Source organism: Sorex araneus, chromosome 3 (genome assembly GCF_027595985.1).
Source record: "Sorex araneus isolate mSorAra2 chromosome 3, mSorAra2.pri, whole genome shotgun sequence".
Classification (NCBI taxonomy): Eukaryota; Metazoa; Chordata; class Mammalia; order Eulipotyphla; family Soricidae; genus Sorex; species Sorex araneus.
Genome location: NC_073304.1, coordinates 140,811,242 through 140,829,864, shown reverse-complemented (window position 1 = coordinate 140,829,864; position 18,623 = coordinate 140,811,242). Strand labels below are relative to the sequence as shown.

At 43.0% G+C, this 18,623-nt stretch overlaps 1 protein-coding gene across 1 annotated transcript in view; it reads right to left on the bottom strand.

Moving 5' to 3' along the window:
• SLC24A3 (solute carrier family 24 member 3) overlaps positions 1-18,623 on the bottom strand; it is a 653,927-nt gene that overhangs the window by 279,838 nt on the left and 355,466 nt on the right. Inside the window, exon 3 of the mRNA XM_004614409.2 lies at positions 6,219-6,295. Coding sequence (XP_004614466.2) covers positions 6,219-6,295 — 77 coding nt within the window. The remainder of the gene's footprint in view (positions 1-6,218; positions 6,296-18,623) is intronic.

Below are 18,623 nucleotides of genomic sequence, written 5' to 3'. Positions count from 1 at the left end.
CTTGGAATATACCCTGGAGAAACAAAAAAGTATAGTCGAAATGACATCTGCACTTATATGTTCATTGCAGCACTGTTTATAATAGCCAGAACCTGGAAAAAACACGAGTGCCCAAAAACAGATGACTGGCTAAAGAAACTTTGGTACATCTATACAATGGAATACTATGCAGCTGTTAGAAAAGATGAAGTCATGTACTTTGCCTATAAATGGATTAACATGGAAAGTATAATGCTAAGTGAAGTGAATCAGAAAGAGAGGGACAGACATAGATTGCCCTCATCTGTGGAATATAAAATAATAGACTAGGAGACTAATACCCAAGAGTAGTAGTATACAGTACCAGGATGTTGACTCCATAGCTTGGAACTTGGCCTCACACGCTTGGGGAAAGTCATATCAAATGGAGAAGGGAACACCAAGTGAATTGTGAGTGGAGATCCCACGTGGTAAGGGAAATGCGCGCTGAAAGTGGACTAGTGTCCAAACATGATGGCCACTCAATACCACTATTGCAGACCATAACACCCAAAAGGAGAGAAAGAGAACAAATTGGAATGCCCTGCCACAGATGAGGGGTGGGTTGGGGGGGATGGGATTGGGGGCTGGGAGGGATACTGGGTTCATTGGTGGTGGAGAATGGACACTGTTGGAGGGATGGGCTCCCAAATACTGCATGAGGGAAAAAGAAGCAGGAAATGTTTGAATCTGTAACTGTACCCTCACTGTGACTCACTAATTAAAAAATTAAAAAAAAAATAAAAAGAACAACAAATAAAAAAGATTCTGGGACCAGAGAGATAGTACAGGGGTTAGTTAACGTGCATGTGACTAACCCTGGTTCAATCCCTAGCATCACGTGGTCCCCAGAGTATTGCCTGGTGCTGCCCTGGAGGTCTCTGAGCATCACTGGATGTGGCCCCACAGCCTGGCACTGCAAAGCCTGAGCAGAACTACATCTTCAGGCTCATCTAAAACCACCTGCTCCCCACTCCAACCTGCACTTAGCCAAGAATTATTTAACCCTTGAGAACTGCTTGGAAGGGCTAAAATAAGGTTCAAATGTAATCTGGTCAGAGGTTTGTTGTTTTGGTTGGTTTTGGTTTTTGTACCATACCCAGTAGTGTTCTGGTCTTACTCTTGCTCTGCCTTCAGAGATCATTCCTGGCAGGTTTAGGGGACCATATGAAATGCAGGGGATTGAACCGAGGTTGACTGCATGCAAGGCAAAATCTCTACCCACTGTACTATTGCTGTAAGCCTCAGAAGTCTTGATCAATGCATATTTAAACCTGTTGTGGGTAACAATCCTTTACCTATGAATAAACCAGTCAAGCATATAAAAAAAAGCTAATCCTGGAGTTGCATTTATTTTAGTGATACTCCTGCATCTCAACTTGAGATAATGTGTTCTCTCCCTCACTCTCTCACTCTCTCTCTTTTTCTCTCTTTCAAATAAAAATATTTGCTTCACTAAAACAAACAGAAAACTGATCTGAAAGTAAGAGATCATTTGGATGCAGACTCACAAGGCAAGTTTTCCTATTTTCTCAGACACTAAATAAACTCCATTGCTTAAGAGTGGGAAGGCATGGAATGGATGAGAAGAATGTAGACAGGAGCTAGGGGCTGGGAGATACCATTAACTTGGGATGAATCCCTGGAGAGTATCAGGGTGTCTCAAGGATTGATAGATAATATTGCCAGAGGTAGCTTAGGTTTATTGGGTTGTTCCCATCACAGTGCTCCCTTTCCTCTGTGTTTATTTGTAACTTCTTTCTTTGTGCTCTGTTGACTTGTAAATATTGTTTTTCTCTTCTCCTTGAGTCCTTTGCATAGTTTATTCAGAGCCATGTCCTTTTGTATGGGCACAGGAAGACAGTAGCAAATGCTATGCTTTTGTAACCTGGGAGTCATTTGACTCTACATATTTTCCTCCTGGGCATCTGTTCTCTTGACCTAAGCCTTAGCTGTCCTTACTTCCTAGCACCTTAAAAGGCAGGGTCCCGATAAGGGACAGGATGGACCCAGGGCAAATGGTGAGATATGTGCTACCCTGGCATTGAGATGGGCCTGGCCAGGGTGCCTAATGCTTAACTAATGCCAAGTTAAGAGCTTGGTCATGGACAAATGCTGTCATGATCCAAAAAGTAATAACTAGATTCAGACCCTGCTAGGGTTAGGAATGATTAATCTGGCTGGAGTGCTGTAGTCTGAGTCTGTGGCAAGATGTTCCCAGGAGAGCTGCCCTACAAGCCTCATTGTATCTCTTATTGTGTCCATACAAAAATAATTAGTATTAAGATGTTGATTGAGTTTTTGTGACTGAGGAAAGTAGAAAAACACCTTAAGAGGTATTTTGCCTGCTGGCAGTCAGGAAGGGCTTTGGAATACCTCTAGGTGGTGTTTGAACCTGGTGGGCCCTTGGAAGAGCTCTCTTATGTTGATTTTAGTGGCCCCAGAAGGACAGTGGAGAGAGATAAGTAGAGGTGGAGAGGCTAGTGGGGAGGAGAATCCAAAGAGCTGGGATCCAGGAATGAGGGGCTAGGAAGGAAGAGTGTTGGGGGGCGAGACATGTGAGAGACACAGAAAAGGAGAGTCAGGGAGTCGTTGGAGAAGAAGCAGTCACAGTCAGAATTCAGAGGTCAGAGTCAGAATCCAGAGAGGAGAGAGAGCCCAGGCTGTGAGATGGAGTGTGGAGAGATGAGCAGGAGACAAGAAGAGACTAGAATGGGGAGCTCAGAGAGACTGGAACAGGTGTGTGGAGAGAATGGAAGAAACGGTAACTGATCAATCAACCAGCTTGGCCTTCATTTCCTCTTCTGTCTGCCCCATGGCCTGGGCTTCTCAGGCTGGGCAAGTGGCCCAGGACCACCCCTGAAACTGGGTGGCCGATGGGGGCTCTTCCCTGGCCGCCCCTGGCAGAGTGTTTTTTTACAAGGGATAGACCACTGCAGTTCTTGTTGCCATTCCCGGAGAATCTCCATGTACAGAAACTCAGCACAAGTAATCTAAGCTGTGGAAAGCTGCAGACTAGGCACCATCCAGGGTGGGGAGGTGCAGCTGAGCTGATCTTGAAGAGTGGGAAGGCATTTTCTAAAGAATAACAGAATGACTTGGCAGGAACAGGAAGTCCATGATCAAAGATTTCAATCTAGGGGTCTGAGTGAGAAGAAGTAAATGAGCTAGAGACGCTCATCTGCAGACATCTCAGGATAACTCAGCTCACTCCAATTTGGAGTCACATTCCCTCCTGTCCTGGTACTAGGACAGAATAGGATCAAAAAGCCTTGGGGATCCAACAGGGCCATTTCCAGTCAGGGAAGAAAGGGCCAATCAGAGAACAGTGCAGAGTCTGGACTCCCTGAGAACACTCTGGAAAGTCATTTAAAAAGGGGAGTGAGGGACTAGATATCATCCAGCTGCCTCAAGGTCTCTAAAAAGCATGTGCTGAGACCACAATTAGAACCTAGTACTTTTGTGAAGCCATGTGCTTCTCACAGGACAGTGGTGTCCTGTAAGGTGAGGCCAAGCATATCTTGGGTTTCTAGAAGGTTCTAACTCAGCTTTATGCTATTGCAGAGCGTTAGAGAGCAATGCTTGCTAGATGGCTGAGCACCAAAATTTTGTACTTAGCTTTGTGACACTTTGATTCATGAATTCAACTATTTTTAATTGGCCCTGACATGTCTCAGGTGAGCCTGAAAACATCTCTCCTTATATCCAACAACATTCATCTAACAGTTCTTGACCACCCCTGGAAGAGCAATGATGGCAAGTTAAAGAGATTAAAGAACCTTTCATTCCTGCACTCAATAGAAAGCCTTTGCTGATCAGTGTGCCCGACATTGTTCAAAAGACTTCTCCCATGAGGTTAGGTCACATTAGGTGAGTTTATGCTCTTCTGAGTATGGCTGAGTCCTTGATTTTGGATTGGGCACAGCAACCCACCCTAACTAGTGCCCAGTCCATGTTGGAGAAGTGCGCTGATGTAGTGGGAGCCGGCTCGACCCTATACCACATGTATGTGAACACCCCAGGGAGCATACTGAGCATTCTCCACCTGGTCTTTTCCCACTAGGGATATGCTTGGTAGCAGGCAAGGAGCTCCAAATAGAATAAGTCTGCAGTTTCATGTATCTGGAAATTTATGGAGTAGACGCTGACCCTGGGCGTCTTTGTCCTGTAGTGCTATATATCAGGACTAGGATCAAGTTAATTATGGTATTAGATACTAGTTGTAATGAAGTCTGAGGTTACAGGTCCATGGCCAACCTTTTATGAAGGGACCAAGAGGGAACTTTTTGTCCACTTGGACTACTTGTTGGGGGATGCTCCGCCACAAATAACAGAGACATAATAGACTAAAAACATGAAGACCAAGCAAGTACGCCTTCCTTTCCCTTTTGTTGATTCAGTGAATCCACAAAGGAGGTGGAGATAAGGAGTAAGAGCTTTGCAGCTCAGGCAGCACCACCACCTTGGGAGGATGGAAATTCATTGTTTGCACTGAGAGTGTAAATCTCATCTCTGAGATGTCAAGGCAGCATGGTGCTAACAGCTACTTGAAAATTCTGGATACAACTCTGTGTCTGTGTCTCCTTGGCCTTCAACAAAGGAGCCTTGATGCCAAAGATAGCAGCAGGTATCCATATTAATGACTCCATGTAACTTTCCTGAAGGAGAGAGGATTTCAGAGTCTACTTTATAATTGAATATTTTTAAAGAGACGATCTTAGCTGAAAATGGACTTCTCCGCCCCTCTTCTAGGCATTGGAATAAAGACCTGAAATGAATGCTTTTACTGGAAAAAGTTAATTATGGGTTTGTGAAAGTTTGACTCTTTTTTTCAGGTCCCAAAGCAAAGCAAGGATAGCAGAACAGAACCAAACACATAACTGGTCTGACTCCAGTGTCCAGTAGGAAGTTCCTATTGATCTGCTCTAAGAGAACATTGAAAGTAAGGTCTCTGTCTCTTCCAACAACCATCTCCTCTCCTTCAGTGGGCTTATTATTGCAACAGAATACAGTGTAAACAAGGTTTGTGCCTTGCAAAACCGAGAGGAGTCATGAGGCTCTCTTCTTGTTTTCTGTAATGCTCCCAGGGTTGTCAGGTAAAAACATATCTGAGTTAGTCCTTTGGCATTTGCAGCCTGAACACCAGGTAAGGGAATGAAGAAGTCTTCTTGGGAAAGACTTCCAGGACCAGTCACCAACATCAGCATCATCCAACTGTATGATCTAAATCTGCAAGTTTGAGATTACATGGCACCTCATTCCTCTGTGCCTTTCTTAACTGTTAACCCACAAACCCATGAGCAATATAACAGTTTCTGAGCATGTAACTAAATTTGGGGAGTATGCTTGGAAGCACTATATAACTGGAATGGAATCCACAGCATTCCAGGAGAGAGTAAATGCCATAGAACACAGTGACGCACCTCGTTTGGAATTTAACCTAGGTCTGTCCAGCAGTGGAACTACTCCTCAGATACACACAGACACACATACAAACACACATACATATACATACACTCACAAACACCCTCCAATATCTCTCCAAAGGGGAGCACAGCAAATCAAAGGCATTGTACCCTCTGAATATGTGGAGGAAGCTATTGGGCAGTAAGAGACAGAAGGAGTGAACAAACTCTTAATTATTCCTTACTAGGTGCCATACATTGTGTCTATTGTTATTTCACTGAGTCTCACTAATCAACAAACTTTGCGTATAACCACATGTCAAAACAGATCTGGGCATCAAAGCATGAACAAAACACTCCACTCTCTATTCTTATGGGATTTCATGTGAATGAAGCTGACAGTTAATAAAGTAATGATATATTAGGTCACACAGCGATAAATAGTATAGAGAAAACTAGATATGTGTAAGGGGAATGTCAGTGACACTTTGCAAAAGGCCTTGTTATGAATGAGCTCCATGGGGTTTAAGCAGAGAGGGAGCAAGGTCAAAGAGCATAAGTACATGTGATGTTTGAAGCTCTTGCTTTGGACCCTAATATCAAGGAAAGAGTATATTTGGGTAACTTTAAAGAAGGCAATTTTGAAGACAGCTCATTACTGGGCTTAGAAGACCTCTGCTAAATTGGAGAGGAGTAATAAGGGGAGGAGACCTTTGTAGATACCTCCTCTCCATCCCCCACCAGTTGGGGCTTTCCTCTGGATCCTTTCAGCAGAGTCTTAGAAAGGGTACTTACACAGAGCACGTGAAGAACCACAGCTCCCTGCCTCCTGTCTTCATTGGTAAAGATGTCATTGGGAAATTCATTCAGGGCTAAAAAAAAAGGAGAAAGAAAAACAGTTCAGTACAGATGACATTGCCCATGCCAGAGGTCTGGGACAGTATTGCCAGTTCTCTCTCTCTCTCTCTCTCTCTCTCTCTCTCTCTCTCTCTTTCATTCTATCTCTCACCTTTTATTTGTGGGGGATATGTGATGTTCAAGGGTACCTGAGAACTCAAGAATATACTCCTAGCTGTGCTCAGGGGATCATATGGGATGCTGGAGATTGAACCCAGTTTGGCTGTGTGCAAGGCAAGTGCCCATCCCACTGTACTATCTCTCCAGTCCACAAGTTCTCTTTTTAATGAAGGTTTAATGACCATGGATGAGAAAAAGTTACATTGTTTTATGTTAATAAATCTCTGCTTGGAACTGAGTGTTCCCCTCAGACAAGAGCATCAGCACCAGGTCACATTAATGTTGGGAATACCTGAGATGCAAGTGCAGTAAATAACTTCATATCTTACACTATTGTACTCACAGATCCCACTTAGCACATCCATAATGCATGTTTTTCAGGTCATCCTTTGTGATTTAAACATGTTCATAAAGAAACATGTAAGCTACTGTCACATACATTTATTTGCTAATACTTTGAAAACTTCATTTCTAGGGGATCTAGTTCCTTTTGTATCCTTACCTATTCCAGGAACTGGGATGACAAATTGCCTGGCCCCCTTGTGCCCCTACCCCCTTTTATCAAAAAAGCTGTTATTCCCATGCTATAGAGAAGGATCTGAAGGACCAGATGAGTTAGTTAGCATAGTAGAAGATTTACAGATGTTAGGCTTCAAAATAGAACCACACCACCAGTAAATCCAGATCAGCGATCTGAAGAGACAGATCACCACTGTCACCTTCCCTCCACCTCCAAGTTCTCAAGCGATCTCTCCTGGGGCTGGAACGATAGCACAGTGGGTAGGGCATTTGCCTTGCATGTGGCTGACCAAGGCTAGATTCCCAGGATCCTATATGGTTCCCTGAGCACTGCCAGGAGTAATTCCTGAGTGCAGAGCCAGGTGTAACCCCTGAGCATCACCAGGTGCGACCCAAAAAGCAAAATACAAAAACAAAAAACCAAAACAATCTCTTCTTTCTTGTTACTTCGAGCAAGGAACTGGATGCTCCTAATTCAGCAATGCCCTTCCCCCCACCCCCCACCCCAAAGGAGAAAAGTAGCTGCTATTTTTTTCCCTCCATATTTTCCTGTGTAAGCATCATGGGCTTTGTGGCACTGTCCAGTCCAAGGTTTAACCATGGCCATCCTACTGTGAACCACCAGTGCCAAATTACTGTATTGGTCACAAGAGCCATCACACTGGTTAACTAAAGTCAGCGGGCTAACCTAACCTACTACATGTTGGGGCATGATGGCTCCCAATTATCAGTGACACGGGGGATTGTGCTACAAGTTCTCCTACTGAAAGAGCACTAAATTCCTATCCCACAGGCTTCTCACATGAGGAGAGAGAGCCAGAGTGATAGAACAGAAGAGAGGGTGTTTGCCTTGCAGGCATTTGACCAGGGTTCAATCCTCGGCATCCCTGAGAACCATCAAGAGTAATTCCTAAGTGCATATCCAGGAGTAACCTCTGAGCATTGCTAGATGTGACCCCAAAAGTCAAAAGTAAAAAATATAGGGTTCAGGGTGGCAGGTGTGAGATGTTAGGTCTGTGGAGCAACAATTCCACAAGTCTGCTGCTGCTACTCATCTGTGACAAGTCAGATTTTGTTCTTCTGACCTCTCTGACAGGCTTTAAAAATTTTTTCTTAATTTTATAAAGTAGTGGGGCTGGAGCTATAGCACAGCGGGGAGGGCGTTTGCCTTGCATGCAGCCGACCCGGGTTCAAATCCCAGCATCCCATATGGTCCCCTGAGCACTGCTAGGAGTAATTCCTGAGTGAAGAGCCAGGACTAACCCCTGTGCATCACCGGGTGTGACCCAAAAAGCAAAAAAATATTTTTATAAAGTAGTTCACAATATTTCATTACACTTAATATTCAAACACCAATCCCACCACCATTACACCTTCCCACCACCATATTTCGTTTGTTTCCATCCTAAACTCCAATCCCTGCCCCAAAGCAGAACTGAAATAATATATTTTGTATTGTTTGTTATGAAAAACCGCTGAAAATGCTACAAAAGGTGTCCTTAGAGGAAAGAGTGTGGAGATTGCTGTATTTTACCCAGGGGCCATTAAGCCCTTTTATCACTTACATGTTAAAGGTTAAGCCTCATGTGATTTTACATATACATATACATATATATGTATATATATATCTGTAAAAAATGTATGTGTCCCTCTAAGATTGTTGCCTCCTACTTTGAACACCATCAGATGTGGTGCGGTACTCTTGGAATATGGGTAGGGTGTGTGGTTTGAAGTATAGCGCAGCCGCAAAAGCAGCCGCACTGTCCAGGAATAGATTGACTCATGGGTGATGCTTGGCCCAAGTGTGTGGAGAGTGGCCATGAGCAGGGCAGCGACTGGATCCCTTGGGGCGATAGGGGGTGGGGGGGCGGGTGGTCTCATCCACCTACCTCCTGGGTGCCCAGAGGGAAACAGCCTCGTGTGGGGTCCAGTGGCATGGTTATGGCGAGCATCATATTATGCTCCCTTCTGGGAGAGAAGGAAGTATGATCTGGATGGTGGCTGATGATAAGATTATCTGGCCAGAGGTAGCTTATGGGTGTGACTGCTGAGTCACATGAGACAGGGGGCTATGGGTGGAGGATCTCCCTTCCCCATCCTGTTGAACCCAGATTTCTCAAACTGACAAGGACCATCTCAATATGTTTTGATTCTAGATTTTTTTTTAAATTTGAAAAATCATGATTTACAATAGTTAATGATAGTGTCTAATGCATAGAATGTTCCAACATCATACCCTCCACACCCTCCAGCACTGAGTCACTCCATCATTGTATCAAGGCCCCGTATAGCTCTAGCTCCCACTCTTCCTTGTGGTAAGCTCAGATGAACAGGCTTTTCCTTAAAGAAGGCATACAAATAGCCAACAGGCATATTAAAAATTGCCTTCTACCACTTATCACCAGGAAAACACAAACCAAAACAACGCTGGAATTCCATTTAATATCAGTGAGATTGGCACACATTTTAAAAATAGCAAAAACAATCAATTCAGTGTGCATGTAGGGGAAAAGGAACCCTCATTCACTGCTGGTGGACATACTGACAGGCTTAACTTCTTTGGAGAACAATACAAACACTTTCTCAAACACTAAGAATTGAGCTTCCATATGATCTGGCAATTCCACTTCTCAGCATCTACCCAAGTACTCACAAACACTATTTTTAATCTAGGCATTTTAATTCAAATTTCCTTGGCACTAACAATAGCAAATGGATGCAAGGAATTACTGTGAGTAAATAAGTTCCACCTGGTCCTGAACTGGGGGCAAAAAGGGTCCCTGTCTGGTCTCAATGTCCAGTGAACTCTGGGAATTGGCACGAGTTCCTAAAGAAAAGCCAATCTGTGGCCTGCACCACTATTTCGGGCAACAACCTCACGGCAGCTCAGGATAGGCAAAGATGCTGTCTAAAATCCTGGTTATGCAGGTTTGGACTTAAAGTAAGATGTGCTCCCTCAGTGCTCAGGAATCCCCCTCGCTACTAGGGAGGGTGGGAGGGCTTGGCAATGATCCCTTCAGAACTGTGCCCTCCACCTGGTATCTGAGCCATTCACAGTTGTGGCCCACCCCCAGCCCCTCCCTAGGATGTTTCCTACTGTCAGAAGGCACAAGTGACCATGAGAAAATGTGTATCAACTCTGGGATAATGCCAACCACAGATCTGGGCCAGCCAGTGCTGGGGTCTCTGAATGAGCAGCTAGCACTGCTGGTCTTCCTCACAGAACTGAATCTGACAGGTCAATTGAGATGCAGCATGGGTGTGGGAGAAAGGCGAAGGATAGTCAGCTAAATGCATTTTGTTTGTTTCAAGAATAACAAGTTTCTTATTTGGTGCTTCATAGTAATGGAGAGAAAGACCAGGTTAAGTAATCCCTTCTAAGAAGTTTTCTCTCACTGGCCCCCTTGCTCACTACAGCTCCTATGACAACACTTTTGTGGTTGGTGGTTGAAATTGCAGCAATTATTTCAAAGAACTCATGTACAATTTGCAAAGAATACCTAACATGTGGGGGCCAGGGAGAGTTCAAAGGACTTGAGCACAACCTTTGTATGCAGGAAGCTGAGGCTAGGTCCTCAGTACCACAAGGTCTGCCAGGCACTGCTAGGAGTGACCCTAGAACACTGAGCCAGAAGTACCTCTCAAGCATAGCTGTCCATGGTCTCAACATGTTTTAAAAAGTCCAAACATATTTTGTTTTTCCTTATGCATGCAGTCATCTTTTGAATTAAAAAAAGACAGGAGAAGAGATATCTTTTACATTTTGAGGAAAATGCCCTCCTCTTGTAATCCAAGGGATAAATCTTCCTCTAAGGGCCCCCAGGCTAATGTTTGAGGCTAAGTCCCTCAAGATCAGAGCTGGAGCTAATGATTTGAATGCCAGCAGTTTATTTGGAAAATGATTCCAAAAGAACTATGGGAAGGGGAGGAAGGGCAATGGTTAATCTAGCAGGCTGAGATTTACTGAGGCCACTCTGAGTGATGGGTTAGCATATGTGTCAGAGCTTTCCACTATAGCCAAGAACTGGGGCTTTGTCCAGGGATGTCCAATCATCACTGTTTGGTCTGCCTCAAAGGTACTGATACCTAATCATTCCCATCCATTCTGTTTAGCCTTATACTGGCCAGATCCAGAATATTCCTAGTCTAAAGACACAGGAGAGGTCACAAGTGCCTCAAGATATCGTTCTTATGTCAGGTGTGGGGCTGACAGCTATGTATTCTAGCTGGGTGGTCTTTCTAGCTTCCTGGAAAAGATTACTTTGGTTTATTTGCAAAGGGAATTACTAGATGACCCTGCTAGTCACAAAGAATGTGACCTTGGAATACCCCGATTACCAGAGATCCAGTGGAGCAATAGCAATATCTGGGGGTTAGGAGGGAGACTCCTACTGCTTATCATTGATCTCAGATATCTCCTATCTGTGCACTGGGCCACTGTTTCTCAAAGTGGGTGATACTGCCCACTGGGGGAGCCCTGTAATGCTGGGCTGGTGGGGAAGTAACTGTGGGTACATTCTGAAGACAGTGGGAGATTTTTTTTTCTGGAACGGCCAAATAAATTTGGGGATCTCTCAGTGAAATCTATAGCCTAATACATACTCTATTTCATGGAGTATGTATTTGTCTTGGTTATACAGCAGTTTTGTCTTAGTTATAGAGCAGTTTTGTCTTGGTTATACAGCAACATAGTATAAATAATGACAATATTTCTAAGAAAGGCATCAGTCTGAGGTCCAGGGAATGTTCTTCAGCAGGGAATCTCACATGCCCAGGCTTATTCCTACACCCCCCTGGTGTGGCCTTTGGAACACGTCACTTAATCTTGCTGGACCTCAATTTAACTTTGGACTGTCTGGGAAAATGTTCTAAAGGCCCACCTCTCTGTTCCCTAGCATCAGAGAGTATGGGGGTGCCCACAACTGTTTCTCATAGTGTCAAAGAAATCATGAGTGCAAACACTGACCTCCAGCCAGTGAGGGGGCAAGTCAGTCTTCTCCACCTGGTCCAACAGTTCAAGAAAAAGAATAGCAATGCCACTGAGGCTCCTTCTCCTAAACTGAATACTTCCCACAGTGCTTTCACCCCAACTTACCATATATGGACAACACAGATTCTTGGGGAAGATGCACAGGAAATACTTTTTTAGAGTTACAGCTCTCTCAGAAAAGAGTACACGGAGATAGGATGATAGATGAGTTTTTGGGAACCTCAATTTAGGTATCTATAAAACTAGGGAAGGTTTTGTACACCTTGGAAGCTGACCTGGATCTGATACCACCTCAGTCCTCTATACTTTGGTGTGAATTCTCACATCTAATCCTGAAGAATTGTGGACATTTTTCAGCAAGGCTGGAGCTGGGATGAGCAATCATCTTTGGGAAATAAAGGGAATGCATTTTCCTTCATATGACAGTAAGAGTTTGCATCAGAGCCCACAGAGTAGGCTCAGATCTTACCTGCACTATTCTCAGCTTCATCTATAAAACGGTTCATGGATGGCCGCCTTGAGGGCTGCTGAGAATAGAGCAGGCAGTGTCTGTGTGAAATGCATCTCCCGATGTTCCCCCAATTGCACTGCTGCTCTCTATAATGAGAGCAACCCTGGCCTCCTGCACGGAGCTCAGGGCATGTTTCTTTCTGATCTTGGTGTTGAAACTCACCTATCTATAATTTCTAACACTTTGTGCTGATGTGTTCTTCCAGGTTGTGTTTATTCCAAGATAAATGGATAAATATGTGTGCCTCTGAGGGCTTTCCATGTTCAAGCACCTAGAGCCACACAACCCACATAACATACAGTTACAGGTCTAACCATGACACCTCCTTTAGCCCCCAAATACCATCCTAATCCTCAAAGTCTCCTCTTCCTCTCTTACTTTCTTATAATTTTCTTTTCAATGCACCTTGCCTGTCCCAGAGGGCCAGCAAAGGCAAGTAGTGCTGTTCCCATAGAAACCGCAGAGCCCTGGATGAAGTGGATGGCCCTGACCAAGGCAACAGCAATCAGAAGCCCTGCTTCTCTCTCCTGGTTGCTTTCCTGAGGCCCAAGCTTGATAATCTCAACAGAGGCTTGAAAGTGATGGACAGTGTTTTTGGATTGCTAGGAGAAAAAAAAAAGAAGTGGAATACTGGTGAAGGGATGGGTTCCAAACTTTGTATGAGGGAAGTATAAGCACAAAAGTGTATAAATCTGTAACTGTACCCTCACGGTGATTCTCTAATTAAAAATAAATAAATTAAAAAAAAATTAAAACAAAATTTAAAAAAGAAAAAAAAAAGAAGTGGAATATTCATGGCAACTTTGGACATATTAATCACACTTCTGGGACCCTATACCGACCAGATCCTCTTCCCCTAAAGTGATGGCTAACTTAAAGTGATGCTTTTGTTTTAGACACCTAAATCTGGCCTCATGTTTCCCTCACGCACCCCTCCCCCATAAAGTCTTCTGTTCCCTCTTCCTTTGGTGTAAATAGGTAACTACCAGGTGTGCTAATACTTGACTTCCACAAAGACGTCCCAACCACTTCTTTTAGACTCAACAATACTGTGTGAATGTCCAGGAAATAAATATCCACTGAACTTTAGCCAGTTGTTGCCTGGATGTACCACTGTCTCAACTACTCTGAGTGCTCTTTGGGGACAGAAACCTCCATTTCTCTCTGAGTGGTCGGCACCACCAACTGAGACCTATGAAAAGGAATAATAAACATACCAAGTGAATATAGTATAAATGAACTTGGAGAGCTTTCCTCCAAAGAGATGGTTGGAATGTAAGCATAAATTAGGATTATGAGCTGAGAAATGACACTGGGAGGGACAATTATGTCAAATCCTCAAGAACCAGATACTAATCTTTGTGACTATTCACTGTATTCACAAATAAATCATTACTCTTTGTTCCAGGGCAAATGTCTTGATCCTCTTGAAGGTTAGGTAGGGACAAAATGCTTTGATTGATGGAATATTAGTAATACTGCACATAATATTCCCGCAGGCTTTTTAGCCAACACAATTTACCACCTTATAATTTCTTGTCTAATGAAAGCATATCAGATGATAGGGTGTTCCATCAGCCTGGGACCCTAAGAAACTAATATTAAAAGCACACCCCATACTCTGTTGTGTACTTTTAGTACACAGAGCATAAACAGGAAACAAACACTGTAACCCTTCACCACGGAGGTTTGAAGGAATGCCTTCCTACTGCATCCTAGCTCACCCTAAGCAATATAGTGGCTTATTAGTCCTCAGCATCCTGCAATATTTTGCACACACAGCATAGCCTCACAGCAATCTTTGGTTTCTTTTGCCTTCTTTTCTAGCCTGGGAAAGGCAGGTTAAGGTCATAGGATATTTATTCTCCAAAACCTAGCACATTTTCAAGCATGGAATAATCAATGTATATTTATGGATCAAATGAACGTATTTGTCAAAAAGGAAGGTCTATGAACAAAATTATCCACAAAAATATGTGTGAATCTCTCACATTAATAACTTAATTTTTCAAATGTTTAGTGCCTGAATTTTTTTTATTGAGTTTTTATTCTTTAATTGAATCACCATGTGGAAAGTTACGAAGCTTTCAGGTTTAAGTCTCAGTTATACAATGCTCAAACACCTATCCCTTCACCAGTGCACATATTCCACCACCAAGAATCACAGTATACCTCCCCCCTCCCCTTCATCTCCCCAGCCCCCCACCCCGCATGTGTAACTGGTAAATTTCACTTTACTTTCATTTTACTTTGATTACATTCAATATTTCAACAAAAAACTCACTATTATTGATTTGGAGTTTCTTCTCCCTAAAGTCGACCTGCTGAAAGGAAAGCATTTGATAGCGCCTGAAATTTTTATAGACATTTTACTGTTCCCCTTTTATGCTTAATGAAGTAAGTAAGCCACAGAGGTCAGGAAAGGTGTCTGGCAATGGGCTGGTGCAGGAGCCCTAGGAACAGAGTCAGAAGGGTTTTACTTCAGAATTTTCTATGTCTGGTTTCAAGGATGATGACTGAATAAAATTGGAAAATTTATCAAATAAAGGAGGTGCCAAATATACATATCTACCTAGCCCTTCCCATGTGCTAGGTATCATACATCTCTAAACTTAGAGAACAACCAACAACACAATTTTGCCTGATCACTGATGAGTCAGAAGTTGAGTAAATGAAAATTAGGTAAGGGAATTCCAAACTCTTTTAAAAATAATCCCAATAAGGGCTGTGGTGACTGCAAGCGGGTAAGGCTCTTGTCCTGCGTGTGGCTTACTCAGCTAGATTCCTGGCACTCCATACAGTCCCCTGAGCCCACCAGGAGAGATTCCTGAATGCAAAGCCAGGAGTAAGCCCTAAGTACAGCTGGGAGTGGCCAAGTTTATACAAAAAAATAATCCCAATAGCATAAGTATCCTGAATGCAAAAATGGAATTATTCTTTGGGTTGCAATTTACAATATATATTTGAAAAAATATATATTACTTTTTCATTGCTTCTACATGATAGGAAACATCATCCACAATATATAGAGAAGCAAATCAAAGTCAAAAAAGACCTGAGATGATTCCAAATTAGTGGAGAAGCCGAGATTCATAATTGGGTTCTGAATTTCTATCATGTTGATTTTTTTTTATAACAGACAGGTCAAGTTGACCTTTTTCCTCTGTACTTTTTAAATTATTTTTAAACTTTATTTTATTAGTGAATCACCGTGAGACAAAGTTACAGACTTACAGGTTTTCATGCTTACATTTAAGTCATACAATGATCGAATACCCATTCCTCCACCAGTGCCCATTTTCCACCACCATCCTCTGTACTTTTAAAGGCCTTTTCTTCAAAAGTTAGAAGCAAAGTTCTAGATTCAAATGGATTGACATATGCCTGGAAAGAAGATTATGAACAGCATCTCAGGATATAAGCAAAGGCCACGGTAACCAAGAATATAAATATAAGATTCATTATACCATCAAGTTAAGGGAGATCTCAAAAGAGCACATATTTGGCATGTGCACAGTCTTGAGCTGGTCCCCAGCATCACTGCCTATTGCTGCTCTGTTGGCGCCCGAGCAGTACCATGCTCTGGGCCCACGCAGCAGACCTGCGCCAGGCCGGATGTCACAGTGAGCAGCTCCTGAGCCCGGGAGGCCCTCTGCCCAGCAGTTACTAGGAACATTTGCCGAGAATGGCTGTTTCAGTCAAATAACTCTCCAGTAACATTTGAACATCGCTACCTGGATTTGATAAGAGCCTACTGACCCGGACTCGAAGCCCTCTATCACAACTCATGGATTCTATGGTCTTAGAAGAACTCCCTAACCTCTTAAACCTTCAATTTCTTCATGTCCAAAGTGAGTTTACATGATTTTCTTTTTTTCTTTTTTCTTTTTTTAATTTTTTATTAATGAATCACCGTGAGGGTACAGATACAGGTTTACATATTCTCGTGCTTGTGTTTCGGTTATATACAGCTTGAGTATCTATCCCTCCACCAGTACCCGTTCTCCACTGTAAACCCCATCATCCCTCCCACCCCCTCCCACACCCTCCTACCTCATTCCCCTCCCCACTCCGCCTTATTGGCAGACCATTCCCCTCTGTTCCCTCTCTCCCTTTGGGCATTGTGGTTAGTAATGGAGGTCTTGGGTGGCCAATGTGTCTGGTCTACAGTCTGCTCCGTGCACGCCTCTCCCATCCTGAACAGGTCCTCCCACCACATTTTTGCTTGGTATTCCCTTCTCCATCTGAGCTGCCCTTTCCCCCAGCATGTGAGGCTGGTCTCCAAGCCATGGAGCAAATCTGGTACTTATTTCTGTTATTCTTGGGTGTTAGGCCTCCATTCGGTTGTTTTATATTCCACAGATGAGTGCAATTCTTCTATGTCTGTCCCTCTCTTTCTGACTCATTTCACTTAGCATGACACTTTCCATGTTGATCCACTTGTATGCAAAGTTCATGACTTCATCTTTTCTGACAGCTGCATAGTATTCCATTGTGTTGATGTACCAAAGTTTCTTTTGCCAGTCATCTGTTCTTGGGCATTCAGGTTTTGTCAAGATTTTGTCTATCATAAATAGTGCTGCGATGAACATACATGTGCAGATGTCATTTTGGCTATATCTTTTTGCCTCTTTGGAGTATATTCCCAGAAGTGGTATTGCTGGGCCAAATGGGAGCTCGATTTCTAATTTTTTGAGGAGCGACCATATTGTTTTCCAGAAGGGTTGAACCAGTTGGCATCCCCACCAGCAGTGTAGAAGGGTCCCTTTCTCCCCTCATCCTCTCCAACAGTGGTAGCTTTTGTTCTTTTGGATGTGTGCCAGTCTCTGGGTGTTAGGTGGTATCTCATAGTTGTTTTTATCTGCATCTCCCTGATGATTAGTGATGATGAGCATTTTTCATATGCCTTTTGGCCATTCGTATTTCTTCCTTGAGAAATTTTCTGTTCATTTCTTCGCCCCATTTTCTGATGGGGCTGGATGTTTTCTTCTTGTAGAGTTCAACCAGTACCTTATATACCCTTGATATTAACCCCTTATCAGATGGGTATTGGGTAAATATCCTTTCCCATTCTGTAGATTGCCTTTGGATTCGGGTCACTGTGTCATTTGCAGTGCAGAAGCTTCTTAGTTTAATATAATCCCATTTGTTTATTTCTGTTTTTACTTGATTGCTTAGTTTCGTGTCATCATTGAAGATATCTTTGGCTTCAATATCATGGAGGGTTTTACTGACCTTTTCTCCAATGTACCTTATGGATTGTGGTCTGATGTTGAGGTCTTTAATCCATTTTGATCTGACTTTTGTGCATGGAGTCAGGGAGAGGTCTAAACCCATTCTTTTACATGTGGTTGATCAGTTATGCCAGCACAATTTGATGAAGAGGCTTTCCTTGCTCCACTTCACATTTTTTGCTCCCTTATCAAAGACTAGGTGTTCATACAATTGGGGTGGTGTGTAGGGATATTCCACCCTGTTCCATTGGTCTGTGGCTCTATTCTTGTTCCAGTACCATCCTGTTTTAATTGTTACCGCTTTGTAGTAGAGTTTAAGGTTGGGGAGGGTGATGCCTCCCATCGTCTTTTTCCCAAGACTTGCTTTAGCTATTCGTGGGTGTTTGTTGTTCCATATGAATTTCAGGATTGCTTGGTCTATTTCTTTGAAGAATTTCATGGGCATCCTTATGGGTATTGCATTGAATCTGTATAGTGCTTTAGGGAGTATTTCCATTTTGACAATGTTAAGTCTTCCTACCCATGAGCAGGGAATATTTTTCCATTTCCTCGTGTCTTCTTTTACTTCATGTAGTAGGGTTTTGTAGTTTTCTTTGTAGAGATGTAGAGATCCCTAACCTCTTTAGTTAGGCTGATTCTGAGGTACTTGATTTTCTTGGGGCACAATTGAGTTTATATGATTTTCATATGAATTAACTGTTGTGATGCTTACAAAAAAGATAATACAAGAATCAGGCAAGTAATTAATTATCAAATGACCTTCCTACACTCCTTAACATTTTCATATTAAACAGCTGCAAGGATGCATAGTTTTTCATCTGTGGACTTGCTCCAAAGTTTAGAAAGAGTGAACTGTCTAGGTATTACAGGGTAGGAGCGGAAGAGTTCTATGGCTCATATACCAAGAAGCTTTCAAGTAAAGTCTGATG